Source organism: Monodelphis domestica, chromosome 4, assembly GCF_027887165.1.
Source record: "Monodelphis domestica isolate mMonDom1 chromosome 4, mMonDom1.pri, whole genome shotgun sequence".
Lineage (NCBI taxonomy): Eukaryota > Metazoa > Chordata > Mammalia > Didelphimorphia > Didelphidae > Monodelphis > Monodelphis domestica.
The window spans coordinates 296,525,325-296,543,119 of NC_077230.1; the positions used below are offsets into that span (position 1 = coordinate 296,525,325).

The 17,795-nt window shown below is 35.3% G+C and overlaps 1 protein-coding gene across 4 annotated transcripts in view; it reads right to left on the reverse strand.

Annotated features, from left to right (window-relative positions):
• ATP8A2 (ATPase phospholipid transporting 8A2) overlaps positions 1-17,795 on the reverse strand; it is an 860,692-nt gene that overhangs the window by 614,424 nt on the left and 228,473 nt on the right. For all 4 annotated transcript variants that reach the window (XM_056794696.1, XM_016421852.2, XM_007495237.3 and 1 more), the window contains exons 6-11: positions 17,219-17,259; positions 15,561-15,634; positions 10,553-10,622; positions 9,615-9,742; positions 7,083-7,194; positions 1,330-1,495 (exon numbers count right to left, since the gene is read on the reverse strand). In XM_056794696.1, coding sequence (XP_056650674.1) covers positions 1,330-1,495; positions 7,083-7,194; positions 9,615-9,742; positions 10,553-10,622; positions 15,561-15,634; positions 17,219-17,259 — 591 coding nt within the window. The remainder of the gene's footprint in view (positions 1-1,329; positions 1,496-7,082; positions 7,195-9,614; positions 9,743-10,552; positions 10,623-15,560; positions 15,635-17,218; positions 17,260-17,795) is intronic.

Below are 17,795 nucleotides of genomic sequence, written 5' to 3' on the forward strand. Positions count from 1 at the left end.
TGTACCACTTCGCTATTCTAAAAGACTTTAACTGAGGAAATCCAAACTTGTGGGAGAGGACATGGGGACTAGAGAATAACAAGCAGAAACTTTTACCTTCTTCTCCAAGCTTATCACTTCCTAGCACAATAAACCCATTCCTACATCTCCTATCCCTATCAGTTAACAACAAATATATATATGTATATATATAATTGTGTGTATGTGTGTGTGTTCTATTGACAGAACAAAATGAATGTAATTTGAAAGGACAAAGTACCAAGAACTGAAATTAAATCCAAGTTAATGGAAAATGGGAATTTGGAACTCTACTGTTTTCAATCAGAGCAATTGCAGTCTTCACCATAAAGATAACATCTCTATTAATAAGACAGAATGCTTTAAGTGGGACAGCAGAGGACATTTCTTCCACTGTAAATCATGTAGCTACTAGAAAGAGATTATCCAAACAATTTCATTGCCATTTATTTATTTTCCCAAGGCCTGTATCCCAAGATAGTGTCAATGCTATACATTACCCAGAACCTAACACATTTTACAGCCAAGTACATATATATAAACAGAACCACCAAAAGAATCTACAAAATTACTTTTCTAAATGTGCATTCTTGTTTCAAACTAGAGTAGGCTTTAATTTTTAGTCATATTAAATTATACAAAGGATAGAATGTTATTTTTGTTTCTGTTTTACAACAGAGTTTTGTAATTTTAAAAATAAAGACTAACAACCTGAAATTGAGTAGAGAAGCAATGAAGTTTAAGAAATCAGATTATGACATAATCTGAAACACTGGGATCTGATTTCAATTGTAATCAATGGCCTGAAAGTTGGGCCCTTTCTTTGGAAACAGCAACTTAACAAGTGCACTCTTGAGGGTTGTTTGAATAGTTTGAGTTCCTCAGATGAAAGGATAAAGACAACTGTAAAAGGACATCTGAACAGTTTACCCTGCAAACAACGGAAGGCCTACACAAAAGAAAACTGATTTTTAATTCAGGAGTTATTTATCTTTAAATCTTATACTGACAGGACATTAATCTGACTATTGAACAGCCCCATCTTCAGCACCTTTTGATCTTATTCCTACCTCTTTTATCTTTTCCCTGGAATGTGAGCAGTCTATGTCATTGCTAAAGGGAGAATGCTGACTTCCTAAACGTGTGTATCCTGTTTATAAAATGCTTAACTCCCATTATCCCTTTACTGGATAGAAACATTTCCTGATTTAATGGAAGAAAGTTAACAGCAAAACTAAAGTATTCAACTCCCTGAAAATGGTCAGAGATTTAGAGAAATGGTACTTCCATTCTCCATTCACTGAAACTTACCTGTTTCACTAAAGTACCAGCTAAAATCTTCATGGGATCGATGCCATAGTAATGCGCCCACAGAACTCACCAAGGCCATGACCAGTAGAAGGCCGAACAAAACCAGAATTTGCACATTGGTCACTTTCTCTACATTGGATCTCTTGAGAGGTGCTTTAGTTGAATTCTGGATAATAGTACAAAAAGCCATTATTCACATAGCATATAGTTATTCCTGGTGGGAGAGGGGAATAACTCCCTAATTGAGAGCTGTCATTAGATTTTAAATCATTAGACTGTGAGCTGCTTGAGGGTAGAGACTGTTTTTTGCCACTTTTTATGTCTCCAGCACTTAACACAGTACCTAGTACACAGAAAGTGCTTAATAAATATTTATTGAATGGAATTGAGTATTAGGACACTTTTTTGGTTCAGTAATCTGTTCCACTGATCTTCAACCTAATGCTGCCTTTCCCACCATCCAACAAGACCTGAAGGTCACTTCTTGACCACCTTTTAGTCAGAATACATGACCTCCCACAGCAAATTCCACCCCTAGTTTTTAGTGTTATACTTTGTGATGAAAAAAAAATTCATCTTGGAAAAGAACTGTTCCTGAAAGACATTAGAATGAATCTAAAAGGTATCATGGACTATGTACAAAGGAATATAATAAATTTCATTTTTTTTCTCCAACAAGTACGTTAAGTACCTACATGTATGATCCTCTACTGGATCTAATGGGAATAATAACTATGTTCCATGTTTCCTTGAGGAACTGCTAATCTAGGTGGAAAGAAAAGACATAAGCATGACACAGTCAAGTAACAGACACGAGGCAGAAGTGACAAAACAAATGAAATAACAAGTAGGATGACACAATGGTAGGGGAAGAAGAGGCTCTTATATAAGAGGGAATTCTTGGGCCAGGTCAAGAATGATAAGTACAAAATCTAATAAGAAGCAAGGGAGAAAATTGTGGAGAAAGGAGAACTGGTTGGCTAGATTTATGGACACTGAAAACATCAAACTTGTTGAAAAGATGTTTTATTGGCTGATTGTCTTTGAAAGTAGCAAGACTTTAAAGTAAATGAGGTAGACAGGAAAATTAGAGGAGCTCTGAGTCCCAGTTACAAGTTACACACACACACACACACACACACACGTGTGTGTTTATGTGTGTCTGTGTGTGTATTTTTGTAAATGAGTCAAATGCATTCTGCAACTTCAAATTCTTATAAAGATGGTTTGAATTGAGTGGGGGCATATCTGCTTTCCTTTGTTATTATACTCTTATCTGCCTTAACTATTCCCTTGGAAGAGACAAATCTAAGAACCTTGAAACAATAAATGTTAAAGTCATCAAAAATGAAAATCAGCTAGAATGTGAATGAAGGGGAATTAATTTGAAAATAGCATGAGATCTGCTTGTACCCTACAGTCACAAGATGCTTATCTAAGCTTCACTGGCAGAACCATAAATATTGCTCTTTATACAGTATTTGGCTTTCTGAAGAGCCAAGGTTGGCAATCCTCTCTTGAATTAAAAGTCCATATAATGAATGCACACTATAGCTACATTTCCCTTTGTCTAGAGACTCTTTCCACATTTCAGTTCCCTTAAAGTATAGTCTCTCAAACCCTGGCATTTACTTTATTTTTTTTTAAAGAAGTCCCCTGAGAAAATAAAAGGAAATTCATTAGAAGAAGCAGATCTGTGATTAATCCATCCTCTCCCCACATTCCGGCCCCCCACCCGCCACTATATAGTACTGCACATCTACATCTGGTCTCACAGCAGGATCTTTCACATAAGGGTTCCATTTTTTTAAACAAATGCTGTAAATTTGACAGTCCATGACTGCCTTATCAAAATTTTAATAAACACTCAGTGAATGGATAGGCAAGGAAAATAAATATACTTTGGCAATGATCTTATTTCCATGATCCCATTAATTTATTGACTTTTGATCTTTTCCAGTGGTTGGATCCTTTCCAGTTAACAGGGTTATGCAAAGCTATCTTTCACCTGGGTTGCTGGAAAAAATCCACCTAACAATACTGTAATAATTACCCCCCAAATCTCTGGTTTTAATAACATCTGCATTTCATGGAAACAAAACTCTGGGGTATATCAGTAATGTCAAGGAATGAACTTTTAATGTGAAATTCCCATCAACATTACAGAAACTTCTATAAAGCTCTCTGCATCAGAAAAAAAACCAACAACAACAACCCTATACTTTCTGTTTAATTGAGTTCTAATTTTAGGGAAATTTCTTCCAAAGAAGAGATGAGTATATTCTATAGCCACAGAATTAGATGAAATTTGCAGAACCTACATAGCTATACGAATTAAGGTCCATCAGTCATTATAAAGAATATAGAAGACTGCTTTAAGAAAATAATAATCTCATTAACTCAGTCTATCTATTAACTCAGTTAAAAGAAAGTTCAATCTGACAGCAAGTCTAAATTTAATAGGCCACAAGAGAAGTTCTAGGAGGGCAGTGAGCCAGCAATATAAAGGCAAAAAGGGAATGTAAAATAAGCACCCCAAAGCAGTAATATTTCCTCTCTGTGGTCAAGTAGTCCAAGTACTTACTATAAATATTATTTCACAAACAGGATGGCCTTTGCTAAGCATGATCCTTTATCCTTCTTTAAGGAACTCTTTATTTTTGCCCTTTTTAACCTTAAGACACAGAGAATTCTAGGTACAGATGTTTTGGAGATTTTCCAGTATCATGGGTTGGAATGATGAACACTAGTCATGGCCTTACAAATGATTATACATGAAAGTATAAACCCAAAACCATGAATGATAATAAAGTATGCAACCTTTATTACAGTACTATGTACAATGGGACAGATGATTACATTAGCTTTAGATGATGTGGGAGATACTTACTCAAGTTGTTTTCTTTTAATCTGTTGCTATAAAAGTATGAGCTGTTACCTACAAATTGCTACAATATGTTACCTACATATTACTGCATCAAAAGTTATTTGTTTGTTTGTTTGTTTAATTGTTTTTTAAATAGCCCGAACCCTGGAGTTTGGTGAATATAGTCAATATGGCTATGGCCCATGTAGTTTTCAATGGCTAATATGAATTTTTTAAAATCTACTCCAAGGCAGGGGGCCCAACTATGAGCTACAATCTGAGGAAGAGGGGTGATTGGTTCTCCTATCTAAGGACAAGCAAAGGTACCCAATAAGCATTAGTCCTAGGCTATGCTTATAATTTCAGCTGAACCAACAAAGAATGAACTAGAGATGTTAAGCATGTAGCCCTTGGGATTCAGGGTGCCCACCACCCTCCCCCAGTATGGTCTGAACCAGATTAAGATGTAATTGAGAAACTTTTTTAACAAAATAAATAAATAATACAATAAAACATAGATGATGTTAGTAAATGGTTTTTCTAACTCAATATGTAGCCTACAGGGATCCTTATACATAGTTTCCTTTCTATTTGACTCTATTGACACCACTGAACTGAACAGCATCACCACAGGAATATAATTTTAAAACTAAAGATCAATTTTGGTTTAGGAGTCAGAAAGGCAAGGAGGCGAGTTGGCATTAGGCATGGGACTCAAAGAGACCTGTGGCTCTGGGCCACAGAATCCAGGATTCTTGTGTCATATCAGTAGAAAAGGCCATTTAAATCCAAGCCAGACACGAAAGATGAGCTCAGAGAAGGTACTTCAAGTTGACTAACCATGATATAGCAGATAAGAACAAACAACTTTCTGGGGCCTGGAGCAGAGAGAAAGCAGGGGGACGCCAAGTAAATGGCTTTGAGGGCTCAGAGAAGAAAAAACCTCTTCCTAGGAGTCAATGGAAGGAGACTTTTCCAGTACATGGTAGGTAAATATTTCAGGGTGAGGAAATTGGAAAATAGTCGAGCTAGACACTGTGGCTGGGGGAAAGCAAGAGCCCAATAGAACAATTAGTACAGAAATGTAGCACCCTGGGTAGCAAAATCACAGAAAGGAAACTCCGTGCTTCTGAACTGGCTGTCTCCCTAGGGCTCCCTCCTCCCCTCCACCTCTTAAGAAGCAGCTCAATGAATACTTCCTACATGAAGCCTTTCTTGATTCTCCCAACTGCTACTGTACTCTCTCCCAAACTACATTGTACATATCTACTGTCTTTATTTTATTCTCTTTATATTTATTCTACATGCACTTATGTGGTTTTTGTTTCCCCTATTAGAACAAAGTTCCTTGAGATCAAGGTTCATCTCATTTATAACATTTATATTCCAAGCACAAAGCACAGTATATGACACTAGTAAGCATTAACTAAACACTTTTTGGTTGATTGAATGAATTGAACTAATATCAAGGCAAAGACCAGGTAAAAAGTTAAATAGGAAGTAAACTATGATCAAGCAAATGTCTTAAAACTAGCACTGAGGACTAGGATTTTACCCTAAGAACTCATGCAACTCAAAGAAATCAATCTCCTGGGGTAGGGGTCGGGGGTGGTAGTAAGTACATAGTAACTCTAATGCCTTGTAGTAGATCTTTCAAAATTCCTAAAAGATTGGTGGCCTCTTAGTATGGAACAGAGGGAAGAAAAGAAAAGTAAGGAAAACCTACAACCTTTCTCACAAGATTCCATTGGCAGACAACCCAGGAAATCAAAAGAAAATGGTGGCTAAACCCCATAGGATGTCGATAGAATGCACACAAAAATAGTGAGGAGACTTCACAAAGGCTAAGATATGTTGAAAAAGATAAAATGATCCTTCAAGACCAAAGGAAGTAGTATGGCATTATGAAACAAGTGTTTGATTTGAAGTCAAAGGGCCTGGATTCAAATTCTGGTCCAGTTATTTACCTGTGTGACTTTAGACAGTTTATTAGACCTCTCTGGGACTCAGTTTTTCTCATCCATAAAAATATGAGGCTTGGTCAAAGTAATATCCAAAGTCTTTTTCAGTTCTCAATCTATCCTTCTTTATGCATAGACAACCTACTTTGATCCTGCCAGTTGAACTACTGTGTAAGAGGTAGGGAACAACTGATACATTGTACATCAATTCTATAAGATCAAAACTATTAAACAAAATGTATCTTTATTTTTAAGAGTAATTTTAAAAGTATTGTGCAGAGAGGACAGAAATATCCTTTAAGCTATTCTCTCTAACAAAAGAGTCTCTCTAAGGCAAGAGGACCATAGAATATTCTCCAAAGGGTGCAGCTCTGAAGAACAGCACAAAACACTGATTCAACTAGAATTCGCAAAATCTCTCACAAAGGTGAGCCAAAACTATAAATGTCTAGACACACTAAACAAACAAAGGCCAATTAAGGCAGACTAAAGAATTTGTTGAGGGCAGGCTCATTTTACCATCCTGATGTTTTCTTTTTGACATGTATAAGGAAAGCAGTTCACTTAAATAATTAAAACGTCTTTCAAAATGTTAACTTGTTCTAAGATTCAAACAAATGAATGAGGATAGGAAGAGGTGAGAAGGGAGTTCATACTACTTACTAGCCCTGTCCCAAAGCTCAGAACATAAAGGGCATTTATATTTTATGTGAGATTTTTTTTTCCACAAAAAGAAGGGCAAAAAGAATTAATTTTACCTATCCCCAACAGAAGGATGGAGAGGCACTGATCTTCTAAGTTAATTTAAGGTAACTAAACAGGGTTGAGTCTTAGGTATCCTCTAGATTCTATACTTGCCTCTTCCCTTCGTAGACAGACAGAGAGAAAAAGTAAACATTTCATGTTGGCACAGAAAGGCTTTTTACCTGCATGAGCTTGGTCTCGTGTCCAGTGTATACAACTAGGCCAAAGGCCCACTGAGTATTTCTAAGCTGGGCACCTCTTAGTAAGATCTGGTCAGGCCCAATTGAAACTGAACTAAAAATAAGAAAAAAATAAAATTCATATTTAATGATATTGCCAAAGGTGTTTTCCACTGTTTTCATAATATGATGGCATAAGCTTTCTCCTTGAACAAATATACAATGTAATCTCAATATTGTTTTTCAGTCAAGTTCAACCATTCCATAGGAAAAACAAGTGTAATTTAAAATGGCTTTTGGCCAAAATTGCCTATTCTCCTGACTATAAAATTAAAGTTAAATTTTTATTCATCAATTTTCACTATAGTAATGGTGAATTACCATGAATCTATGAGGTTGGGAAAGAAGGATGCTTCTTAATAGAGGCTGGTGTTAGGATCCATCCTAGAGAGTGTCATTGACAAGTTAAGGCCTTTGTTGTTCATTTGTAGATCACTTTCCAATTCAGGAAACTTGTAATAACATTGCAAGGATGATATAGGATATACAAACTCTATTCCTAACATATCTATTTAGAAGGGCCAAAGTCTACAGCAAGTCAGGGCACCCAAGAGAAGATCATTTCAGTCACCCAAATTAACTTTAATGTTGCTTCTCCTAATTTCCTTCTTTCCAGCACTGGTTCAACTGAATAATTTAAGAAGTGGTACCAAAGAAGGCATAAGGAGCAAATACATGAACAGACAAAGCAAAAGAGAGAAGACAAAGAGCACCAGACAACAAACACTACCCTGAAACAAATGATGAAGATGCCACCAAAATATAACAATGAAAACAATGCAGACAAAGGATACTAAATGGGGGGGGGGGGAGGCTTCCCATTCATTAATCTAAAATTTTACTATCAATAAACAAATCAGTACTTTGAAAAAGAAACTCTGTCAGTGCCAACTAGTCCCTTCACAATTTAATTTATTCTCCTATGCCTTTAAAACCATAAGTTCCCAAGAATACCAAGAAATGCTTATATAGTAATCATTTCTCTGTCCTAATTATTTTCTTTACTAACATTCCTATGATGAGTGGTTCCTAATTAAGTTTTCCTACTATACAAAATATCTAAGTAACTGTTCCACTACTCTTTCTGATATTAAAGTTAGCATTTTCTTTACTTTTCAAGCTGTTCATTTAAAAACTAGCACTTATTACATGGAAAATAATGTATAACCATGTATATAACTTATTTATGTTGACACAAGATACACTAATATTTTTTCAATCAATCAATAGAACCCATTCTCCATCCCACAAACCTCTGCTCTTGCAACCTTCCCTATTTCTGTCATGGGCATCTACCACTTGCATCCTCATTATCACCCTAACTTTTAATTTGTACCCCACATATCCACCCTATTGCCAGGTTTTGTTCTTTCTACCTTCACATTTCTATTGTTATTTTAAAAATAATCATTCTCATACAAATTTGGCATACATCCCCTTCTATCTCTTCAACACAGTTCCCATCTTGGTGTACATCCTCATTACCTTACATTTGGTGCTTCAAGAGCCTTCTTCTTTGTCTCCCTGTCCCAAGTCTCTCCTCATGCCAGGTCATCCCTGACCCAGTTTTCAGAGTGTTCTTGCTAAAACAAAAGTTCGATTGTGTCCTTTCCCTCATCCACTCAACTCAATAAACTACATGGATTCACTTTTACCTACAGGATGAGCAAATATAAAAACCCTGTGTTTAACTTTTAAAACCCTTTATAACCTGGCCCTTTCCTACTTTTCCAGTCTCCTTACACTTTACTCCTCTCCACATACTCTACAATATAATACCAAAGTATCCTTTTTGCTCCATCTCCTGCCTCCCTTTCCTTCCTCATTTCCTACCAGTTCCTGGTTGCCCTGACTTTCTTCAAGATTCCTCTAAGATGCCACATTTCCCAGTCTTACTCTCACTTCTACTGCCTTTTCTCTGACTGCCTTTCATTGATGCTGTAGATATCGTCTATGCACAGGATTTTGTATGTTGTCTCCCCCATGAGACTGTTATCTCTTTTAGGACAGAGATTGAGTTTTTGCCTTTCTTTGTACCCCTACTGCCTAGCACTTAATCAATGTTTGTTGACTGAAGAAGCAAAATTACATGGGTCTGGGCTTAGTTTTCCTTACCCTAATATTTTAGGGAGGAAGAGTACAAGTTATTTTTTTAAAGCAAGCCAGCATTTTAAATGCCTTATATATAAAAATATTAGCATATATTTTCCTTCTCCACATCAATAATACCGTCAAAATACATGTGTTAAAGTAGTCGTAATTCTGACCTATTTAGAATCATGCTACACTAATTTTCTTAGATAATAGTGTACTGAATAAATTTTGAAATTTTGTCATTTTTTATTGTGCAGTTTATAGACAAAAGCCATCTGTAACAACCACACTAACAAAAACAACATCTTACTACCTGCTCTGAAGATCCAAGATTACCATTATTTATCAAGGGAAAAAATTCTCTAGGAAGAAAAATGATACCTGTTACCATCTAAGTACAAGTTCCCAATGAAGTCATATAGGTGGCGGTTGGGACCTTCACATTCTATTCTTCCAGATACTTTTATCAGCTGCTCCCTTGAAGTCAATTTAGCTGTTTGAGGCAAACCCTGGAAATCAAAACCAAAGAGAAAGCTCAAATAAAAGTCAATGAATCTAGTAAGAATCTAGTAAGGTAGAACATCTCTAAATCGCATTAAAAAATCAACAAGTAAAATCCTAAGCATAAGATTTTTAATTCCTATATACGTATAGATATACCCATACACACAGAGAGATATACACACATAAATATTTCTGTTACAAAATAGGTAACTTTTGTTTTGTAACTGTCTTTTAATTTACTACATATATTCCACTTTTTAAAAAAACTGAAAGTAAAAGAAATGTATAATCTCTTCTACAATCTTCTTTCCTGTTCATTAGTCATAAGCGTATGACTAGGAATATCTTTATTAAAAAAAAAGTCACAGAAAATCTTTCTCTATTTCATAACCTCAACCCTCTCATTAGAATCACAGACTAACACAACAGCAGAGATGAGATCCCTTGAAGCTCATCGCTTCCATCATGCAGACTGCTATATCTTCCAGACAAGTTCCCTAGAACTCAGAAACAGCACTTGGAAAGATGTCTGTATATATGTGCTGACCTTGGCTTAAAAAAAAACAGCCCAAGTAGAAAGAATTGCTTACTTATATTTAATAGAACAGTTACTTAGAGGTGTTTTTCCCCCTTTAGCAGGGGTGGTGCTAAACCCAATATATGTTTCCCCTAATTCCATATGTTACCAAAAGCATGCATTTTTCAAAATGTTTGCATAGAAATAGCATACATTTTTCAAAGGTAAATCATTAACCTACAGATGAAACTTGCACATGAGGATTCAGAGAATACCAAAAATAAAAAGGTGACTTTACCTGCCGAATTTTAAGATTAGTCTCCCCATCCAGATTGGATGTTTCAATATAGCACATGGCTTGAGGTTCACTAAAAAAATCAAAGAAAGTCATTATTAGGTAAATCTCTCCAGATAAACTTTATGCTCTCCAAGAATATTACTAAAGCTTCTATATAGTATTATTCAGGTGTAAACTGTCTTCATGCTCACTATCTAAGAACATTCAAGAGTTATCATCAAATTATAAAATATCTCTTGCCAAACAATTTCAATATGCAAGATGATATAAGTAGAGCAAGAAAATAGCAGGTCGGTGTCCAGTTTTGCTCTCTCTGGTTAGGGCCCAGGCCTAAGAATGCAGAAACTCTGGAGGGAGTGGGTCTGCTAATACACAGAAAAAGCTAGTTCCAAACTACCTTAGACCCTTTGGGAGCAGCTGGGTATCTCAGTGGTTAGAACATTAGACCTAGAGTCAAGAAGACATTTAACAGCTGTGTAATCCTGGACAAGTCACTTTACCACTGCTTGCATCCAGTTTTCTCATCTGGAAAATGGGGATATTAATAGCAACTATCTCCCAGGGTTGTTCTGAGGATAAAATGAGATAATAATTGTAAAACACTCAGCACAGTGCCTGGCACATAGTAAGCTCTATATAAAATATTAGCTTTCATTATTATTATCACCACACCAGTTCTAAGATTAAATCAAATATGGAAATATTTCAAAATGAATTGAGAGGAATATGAACTACTTAACTCATCACAGTCTTGTCCCCATAAAACAATCTCTTCCTCTACAAACCCCACTATCTCAGGAAACAGCCCCCAAAGAAATATTATATATATATGATATATGTAATAATATATTATATATTTATATATACACATATATATTTATATACTATATATATAAATAATTTTAAGGAATTTAAAACAAAGTCTTTTTTCCTAATAACTTATCTCTCAGAGTAGCTACTCTCTACTTCATAGCTTTGTAGCTACTTTGAATTGGGTCAGCCCACCATTACATTTAACAATGTTGACATTTTTCTGATTGATGCTTCTTTCCTCATTTCAATTTATAAGATCTTAAAATACTATATTCCCACTTATTTCTAGGCTCAAAGACATTCTAGCACATATTTTCAAAAAACTACATCTTTATTAGTAGTAATAGTCTTTATTAGACTATGTCACTAGAGGTAGCTATGAAGGCTGCTGTTCTATACTACTACAGAGATCTCTTCAACAAGACAATAAAGGACCAAGGCTGATACTTTTGGGTTCCTGGGTTCCTTGTCCCCGGGGAAAAAATGGATATTGGGAGAGAGGACCTATTAAGCTAAGAAAGCCCCAAAGAAATTAAGTAGCCATAGTTTACAATCTGGAAAGAAAGACTAGACAAAAATCACAAATTTTCCAGCATTTAATAACAGAACCTTATCTTTCTGGGGGTTTTTTAACCTTATTCTTGATGAGTTCTTATACAAAAATGACTCTCAAAAGAATGCAAATATTGTTCCTTTCATCTTTCATGACCAGTCAAGTTGACTTTCTTTAAAAGCTTTCCTTAAGTTCCTCCTTTTTTTTTTATTTGATAAAGGCCTTTTAACAACATTAAGATTTTCTTTCCTGTAGAAAGAAATCATATAATGAATTCCTAAAGTCACCTTCTACCTTTTACTCTGATAAGAATACTTAAGAAGACACTCTACAGGATGCAGGCACTAGTTCCCAATGACTTCAAAGAGAATAACAAAAAAGTGCAGAGATATTCAGAAATCTCCATGTTCCTATAATGAGAAACTCTGGAACTGAGTAAGTCATGCATTCTGCATGGTACTAGACAAATCCATATCACAATCACTGTACTATTTAGTAGTGCTGATTTTACATCTAAATTATTTTTATACCTATTTCCTAATTTTGTCCTCAAAACTACATGTGAGATGCAGAGGCCAGTTTTGTTGTCATTTTTAGAGATGAGGAAACTGAGGTACAGAGAGAATCAAGTGATCTCTCCAAGACCACATTTCTAAAAGTCTTTGACATAATTTCTAATAGAGTAATGGCTCTCAACCTTTCCTTGATGTGTCCCTGAGTTGAACAGTATAAAAGACTATTTCAACCTAAAAGGGAATTAATGTAGATAATAATTTTATATAATCATTCTTACATGAATTCTGTCATCATAATAAAAATAGATCTCTTAACCATTAAGTTGTACTTAACATAATTCCTATGCCACATGTCCAAAGTATCTCCTATATTCCCCCCCAACTTCCTCAAAATTATCACTGGTAGATGTCCCTTCCATCCATATCCCTGATCCCTTCATATTGCTACTGTGTTTGTTTGAGGATGGGATTCATTTTGTAGTCATCCTATAGCTATCTCCATTCAAGGAGACCGGGGAATAAATTCCCTGGTCTTTCTGTTGTGCAATTTTCATAAAACTCAAGATTTAAAATTTTTTTTTTGAGAAAAAATTTCAGGAAAAGAATCTCTTTAACTCCTTTAATCAAGAAAATAAACTGTTAAGAGAAAATGCTATAAAGAAACCTCCACTGCATCAAGAAGATCCAGAATGAACTTTGGGGTGTAATTGATTGAACTGAGGGGGGTTGAACACATTTATTCTGAATGTAAACTCTTATGCCAAAGGGTACTGCTCCCAATTGGCTTTTTGTCAATGTGCCCAGCAAACATTGGTTTTGCTCTTATCTATAACTATTGTAGTTTCTTCTTAGAAAATGCAATATTGTATGCACCAGTAACTAGAAAATCTTTAGAGGTATAAGCTGGTTATGTTAAATGATTCATTGGGGAGACTAGTCTCCCAAAGAATCACAGGGGTGATTGTGAAGATAGGATTAATTCTCCCCTTGCCTATTTTTAAATTAATCAACAAAAACTGAAAACAACCCTACTTAACACTAAGTAGGGAAGGTTCACAAGTCACTTACTAAAAGTGGGTGAAAACCCAGAGGTAAGTGACCACCCCCTAGGCAGTGCTAAGCAAATCTAAAGATTGCAATTGGCTCCCATAAAGTGGAGGACGGAACAGAAAGGGACAGGGAAAAAGGAACTATAAAGGGTCCTGAACTTCCTGCCCAAAAGGTCGTGGGTCTAAATCTGGGGCTTGAAGGATCTTGGCCTGGGATTGTGACTTGAAGCTACAAATTAGGACTTCATCCTGGGACTCTGGTTCTTGGACTGCACCTGGTAAGACTGCTCCTGCATCTTCTCCTTTTGGAGTTTCAGCTTGGGTGAGTGGAAAGCTGGCCCTCTTTTCCTGGCTTCTGGAGAGAGTAGTTCTGGAGAGGCCTCCCTTTCTTGGAGTTGTTGTGTTGGAGTTGGAGTGTGGGTTGAACCCTTGCTTAATTCACAACTGAGTTCTCCAGTTGAGGGGTTAACGAGCCCTGCCTGGGTTGAGCCAGGGATTGGAGCAACATTTAGGGTGATAGGCTTCTCTATCTTTTTGTACATTTCTCTACTTTCTTCTTTCCAATTTTTTTGTAAATAAAACCATTAAAAGTTAATTTGATTTGAGCTACAATATTTTAAAATCAGTGACCACAGTATTATTGTCTTACAATTCTCATATATTTAGTCAAACCCTTAATTATAATTCCTTACACTATAGATTCTTGGAAATCTTAAGTTGGACTAATACAATTCAATATATACTTATTAAATACTTATTCAAATGGGAATAAATAATTGTCATTGACTCGTCCCAAGAAATAGGAGCATAGCCTAAGATGAACAAAGGCATACCCTGGGATTCTTTGGGAGGGTAAAAAGCATGTGGTGCATTTCTCCTGGATAAAGATGGTGGCCATCTCTATGTGGCCAAGTCTGTGTAATTAGAATCTGTTACCCTAAAAACTACAATCCCCAGCAAAACTATGATTCCCAGAACCCCACTCACTTCCTGTCATTACTTTCTGCCATAGACAGGATATAAATTGGGTGGTGGTCCATCTCTCTCTCTCTCTCTCTCTCTCTCTCTCTCTCTCTCTCTCTCTCTCTCTCTCTCTCTCTCTCTCTCTCTCTCTCTCTCTCTCTCTCTTCCCCTCCTTCTTGTCAAGGCTTTGGTGGAGTGGAGATTTTTGAGCAGAAAGAAAACTTACTCACATGGTTCTATTTTATCAAATGATAAACTTTATAAAAATAATACTTGAAGCATTGGACATTAATTTAAATCTTATAAGTCCAAATCCCAGAAAGGATTCCTAATGAAATTAATTTATATTAGGAAATTCAGCAATATGATTCTACTCATTAAACCCAGTAGTTGGATGTTAGCCCTACTGGTGAGTTAACTATTAAGCACTATGATGGATGTTTTCTTCCTAAAGAAAGATTTAAATATTGTCATTTTTAGATAAATAATCCCTTCACTTAAGTCAAGATTGACTAGAAGTTATATGGGAACAAAGGGATAAATAGCCATAATTCTGCCCTGTTCTTATGTTGGAAAAGGCTTGGGTCTGGTGAGAGATATGAAGTAGCAATCATTTAGGATTTTCAGCAACTCAGATTATTTGGGCACACAGGGAGAAATCCTTTTGCCTGGAACAGAGTAAAACCAAAATTTCCTAAAATGCAATGAATTTTCCTGGAATTAAGCATTCTTTCACAAGCGGGATAGGAGGAGACCTATATCCTAAAGGTTCTGGCTTTATCACTAACTTGCAATGTAACCTTAAAAAGTCACTTCACCCCTCTCCATGACTCAAGTTCTTCATGTATAAAACAAGAATACTCGCCTGTACTTCATCCAAAGTTCTTTGGAATACATTTAAAACATACTATGCAAATTAAGGTAATAATGGAGATGAACCAAGATTAAAGATAAAAAAAAAAACACAACATAGAGTTATGAGACACAGGTAGAAGGAGGGTGGACAGAGTCACAAAATGAGGACAGAGGGAAGTAGTGTATTTATGTACTATGTATTTAACTTTCACGTTCTCCTGAAATTTCAATTCAGCATAAAAATGCCATTTCACACTGACCTGGAAGAGATAAGGATCAAGTCTGCTGGAAGATATTGCCCATTTGTGACCTTCACAACATCTCCAACAGCCACCTGTTTAATGATGATCAGGGATGCAACAGCATGAAAGAAGAAAAAACAAAAAGTGAAGAACTGAATTCTGTCAGTAAATGACACAGCCTTGCCTGCAAAGTGCCAAAGATATGACTTTTAAATTAGAGGTATTTCAGTATTCCCAACCATTTCCACTCACCTGAAGATTTGATGGATGTTCAGCCAAAATTCTAATAGATCAATCAAAGCAAATGCTGCCTACAGTCATTTTGTAAAACCAGGTATTACAACATTATGGGGAAAATAGCTGGTCAGAGAAAATTATAAATGGGCAGCTGGCCAAGTGATGCTGCAAGTTAGCCTTCTTTATAGTATATTAATGATTTCATGAAATGACATTGGCCGACTTTGAGTGTGTTTGCATATTGCCAAGAAACAAATCTGTTTAAGTTGAGTAACCAGAAGCTCTGTAATATCTAGCCTCAGAGTTTGTTCAAAATGTTTCTATCTTCAATTTTGGGCCTTTTAAAAAATTGTATGGGAGTGGAGAGGGAGCAGGGGAGAGATTCCCTAAAGTTTCAAGTTGTTCTTATAGAAACACAAAAGGGGGATGAAGGATGAATATTTTGAATATTTTGCAGTTATATCCTCATCATATAAGATAGTTGTCTGTTATAAAATTTATGTAAGAAATATGTTATAAAGGTATGTTTATTTAAAAGATATTATTTTAGTTATCCTTAAGTATTTTTTTTCTTTTGAAATTGAACTAAGCATCATTTTTTTTTAATTTTGAGGCAGGAGAAAAATAATTCATAGACAATGCCAATTCAGCTCCCTGTTGCCTAGAAATCTAGCTTAAGAACAAATTCTACAGGTGGAAACACAACTTACAGAGTAGACCCTAAGCACCATATTGTCCTTTTTGGTAATAATCCTGATAGACAAAAAAAAACATCATTGTGAACTTTCAATCTTGTTGCCAAGAGACTTTAGAGGCTCTTTCCAGGTCTCTTAAGATGAAGGGTGATAGCAATCTTTTCAGACGTAGTTCTGCCTTCATTGAGAAACTAGACAACTTCCAAATTCAATTCTATGATTTTCTCTTATTCAGTATTTACATTACCCCCAAAAAGGTGAGTTTTAAAAAGTCATTTTAAAAAGTTTAAAAAGAATTAAAGAATTTTAAATACATTTGGAAAAAATCTAATTTATTCTCCATATGTTTTGGTGAATAGGTAAGAAGGAAAGGAGGCAAGGAGGAAACAAAAGATAGAATCTTTTTACTTGGTGCCTATCAAGTAATTTAGACAGCCTAGAGACCACCCCAAATATATACACAGAAAGTTCTTAACTGCTTTGCTCTGACCTACATTCAACAACATAATATAACATGCTATTCCATGTATTTTAGGGTAATCTAGAAAACAGTACATACATACCTACATTCACTATACTTATTTCCTTCCATTTTCATGGATAATTAGAAACTTAAGTATGGCAAATAACTACAGACATTATTCATATTAAAGACAGTAAACTTTTTGTTTTACAATGAATAATCCTTGCCAAAAATGAACAATCCCCCAATCATTGCTACATCATCTTTAATTTAGTGTTTACCTCTTTCCAAATAATGTTCTGCCACATACCATTCCTTAACACTGAAAAGAAAATAGGTCTGTATTAATTTTCCATCACATAGATAGTATACTCCAAGTAACCAAAGAACATTTCTAAAAGAGCAACTAAATTCACATTTAATTAATTATTTTTGGATTATTTTAATCGATCATTGGAAAAGTCAGATTTTACACTTAAAAACAATACTACAAAAATACTACATTCAATTTTTTTTAAAGCAGTGATACTACAGAGGACATTGAAAAATCTATAGTCTTCACTCTCAGACTTGAAAAGGAAAAAAATATAGCCAGTCAGAAAAAAAAATATAGGGTTGAAAACCAGGCTAATATCCTGCAAATAAAAAGAAATAAATTTTAAACTACAAGGTAGACATTTTAAAAGACAATACATAGGGTTTTATGTCACTTTTTTGGTAAAAACCTATGTCCTGAAAATTGGACTACTCCCCTCTTTTGACTACATATTATTCTAAGTAGAATAAATCAAATACTAGAAGAATAGAATCAACATAATTATATTTTTATCTGCTTTTTTCTTAATTGTTGTTGTTCAG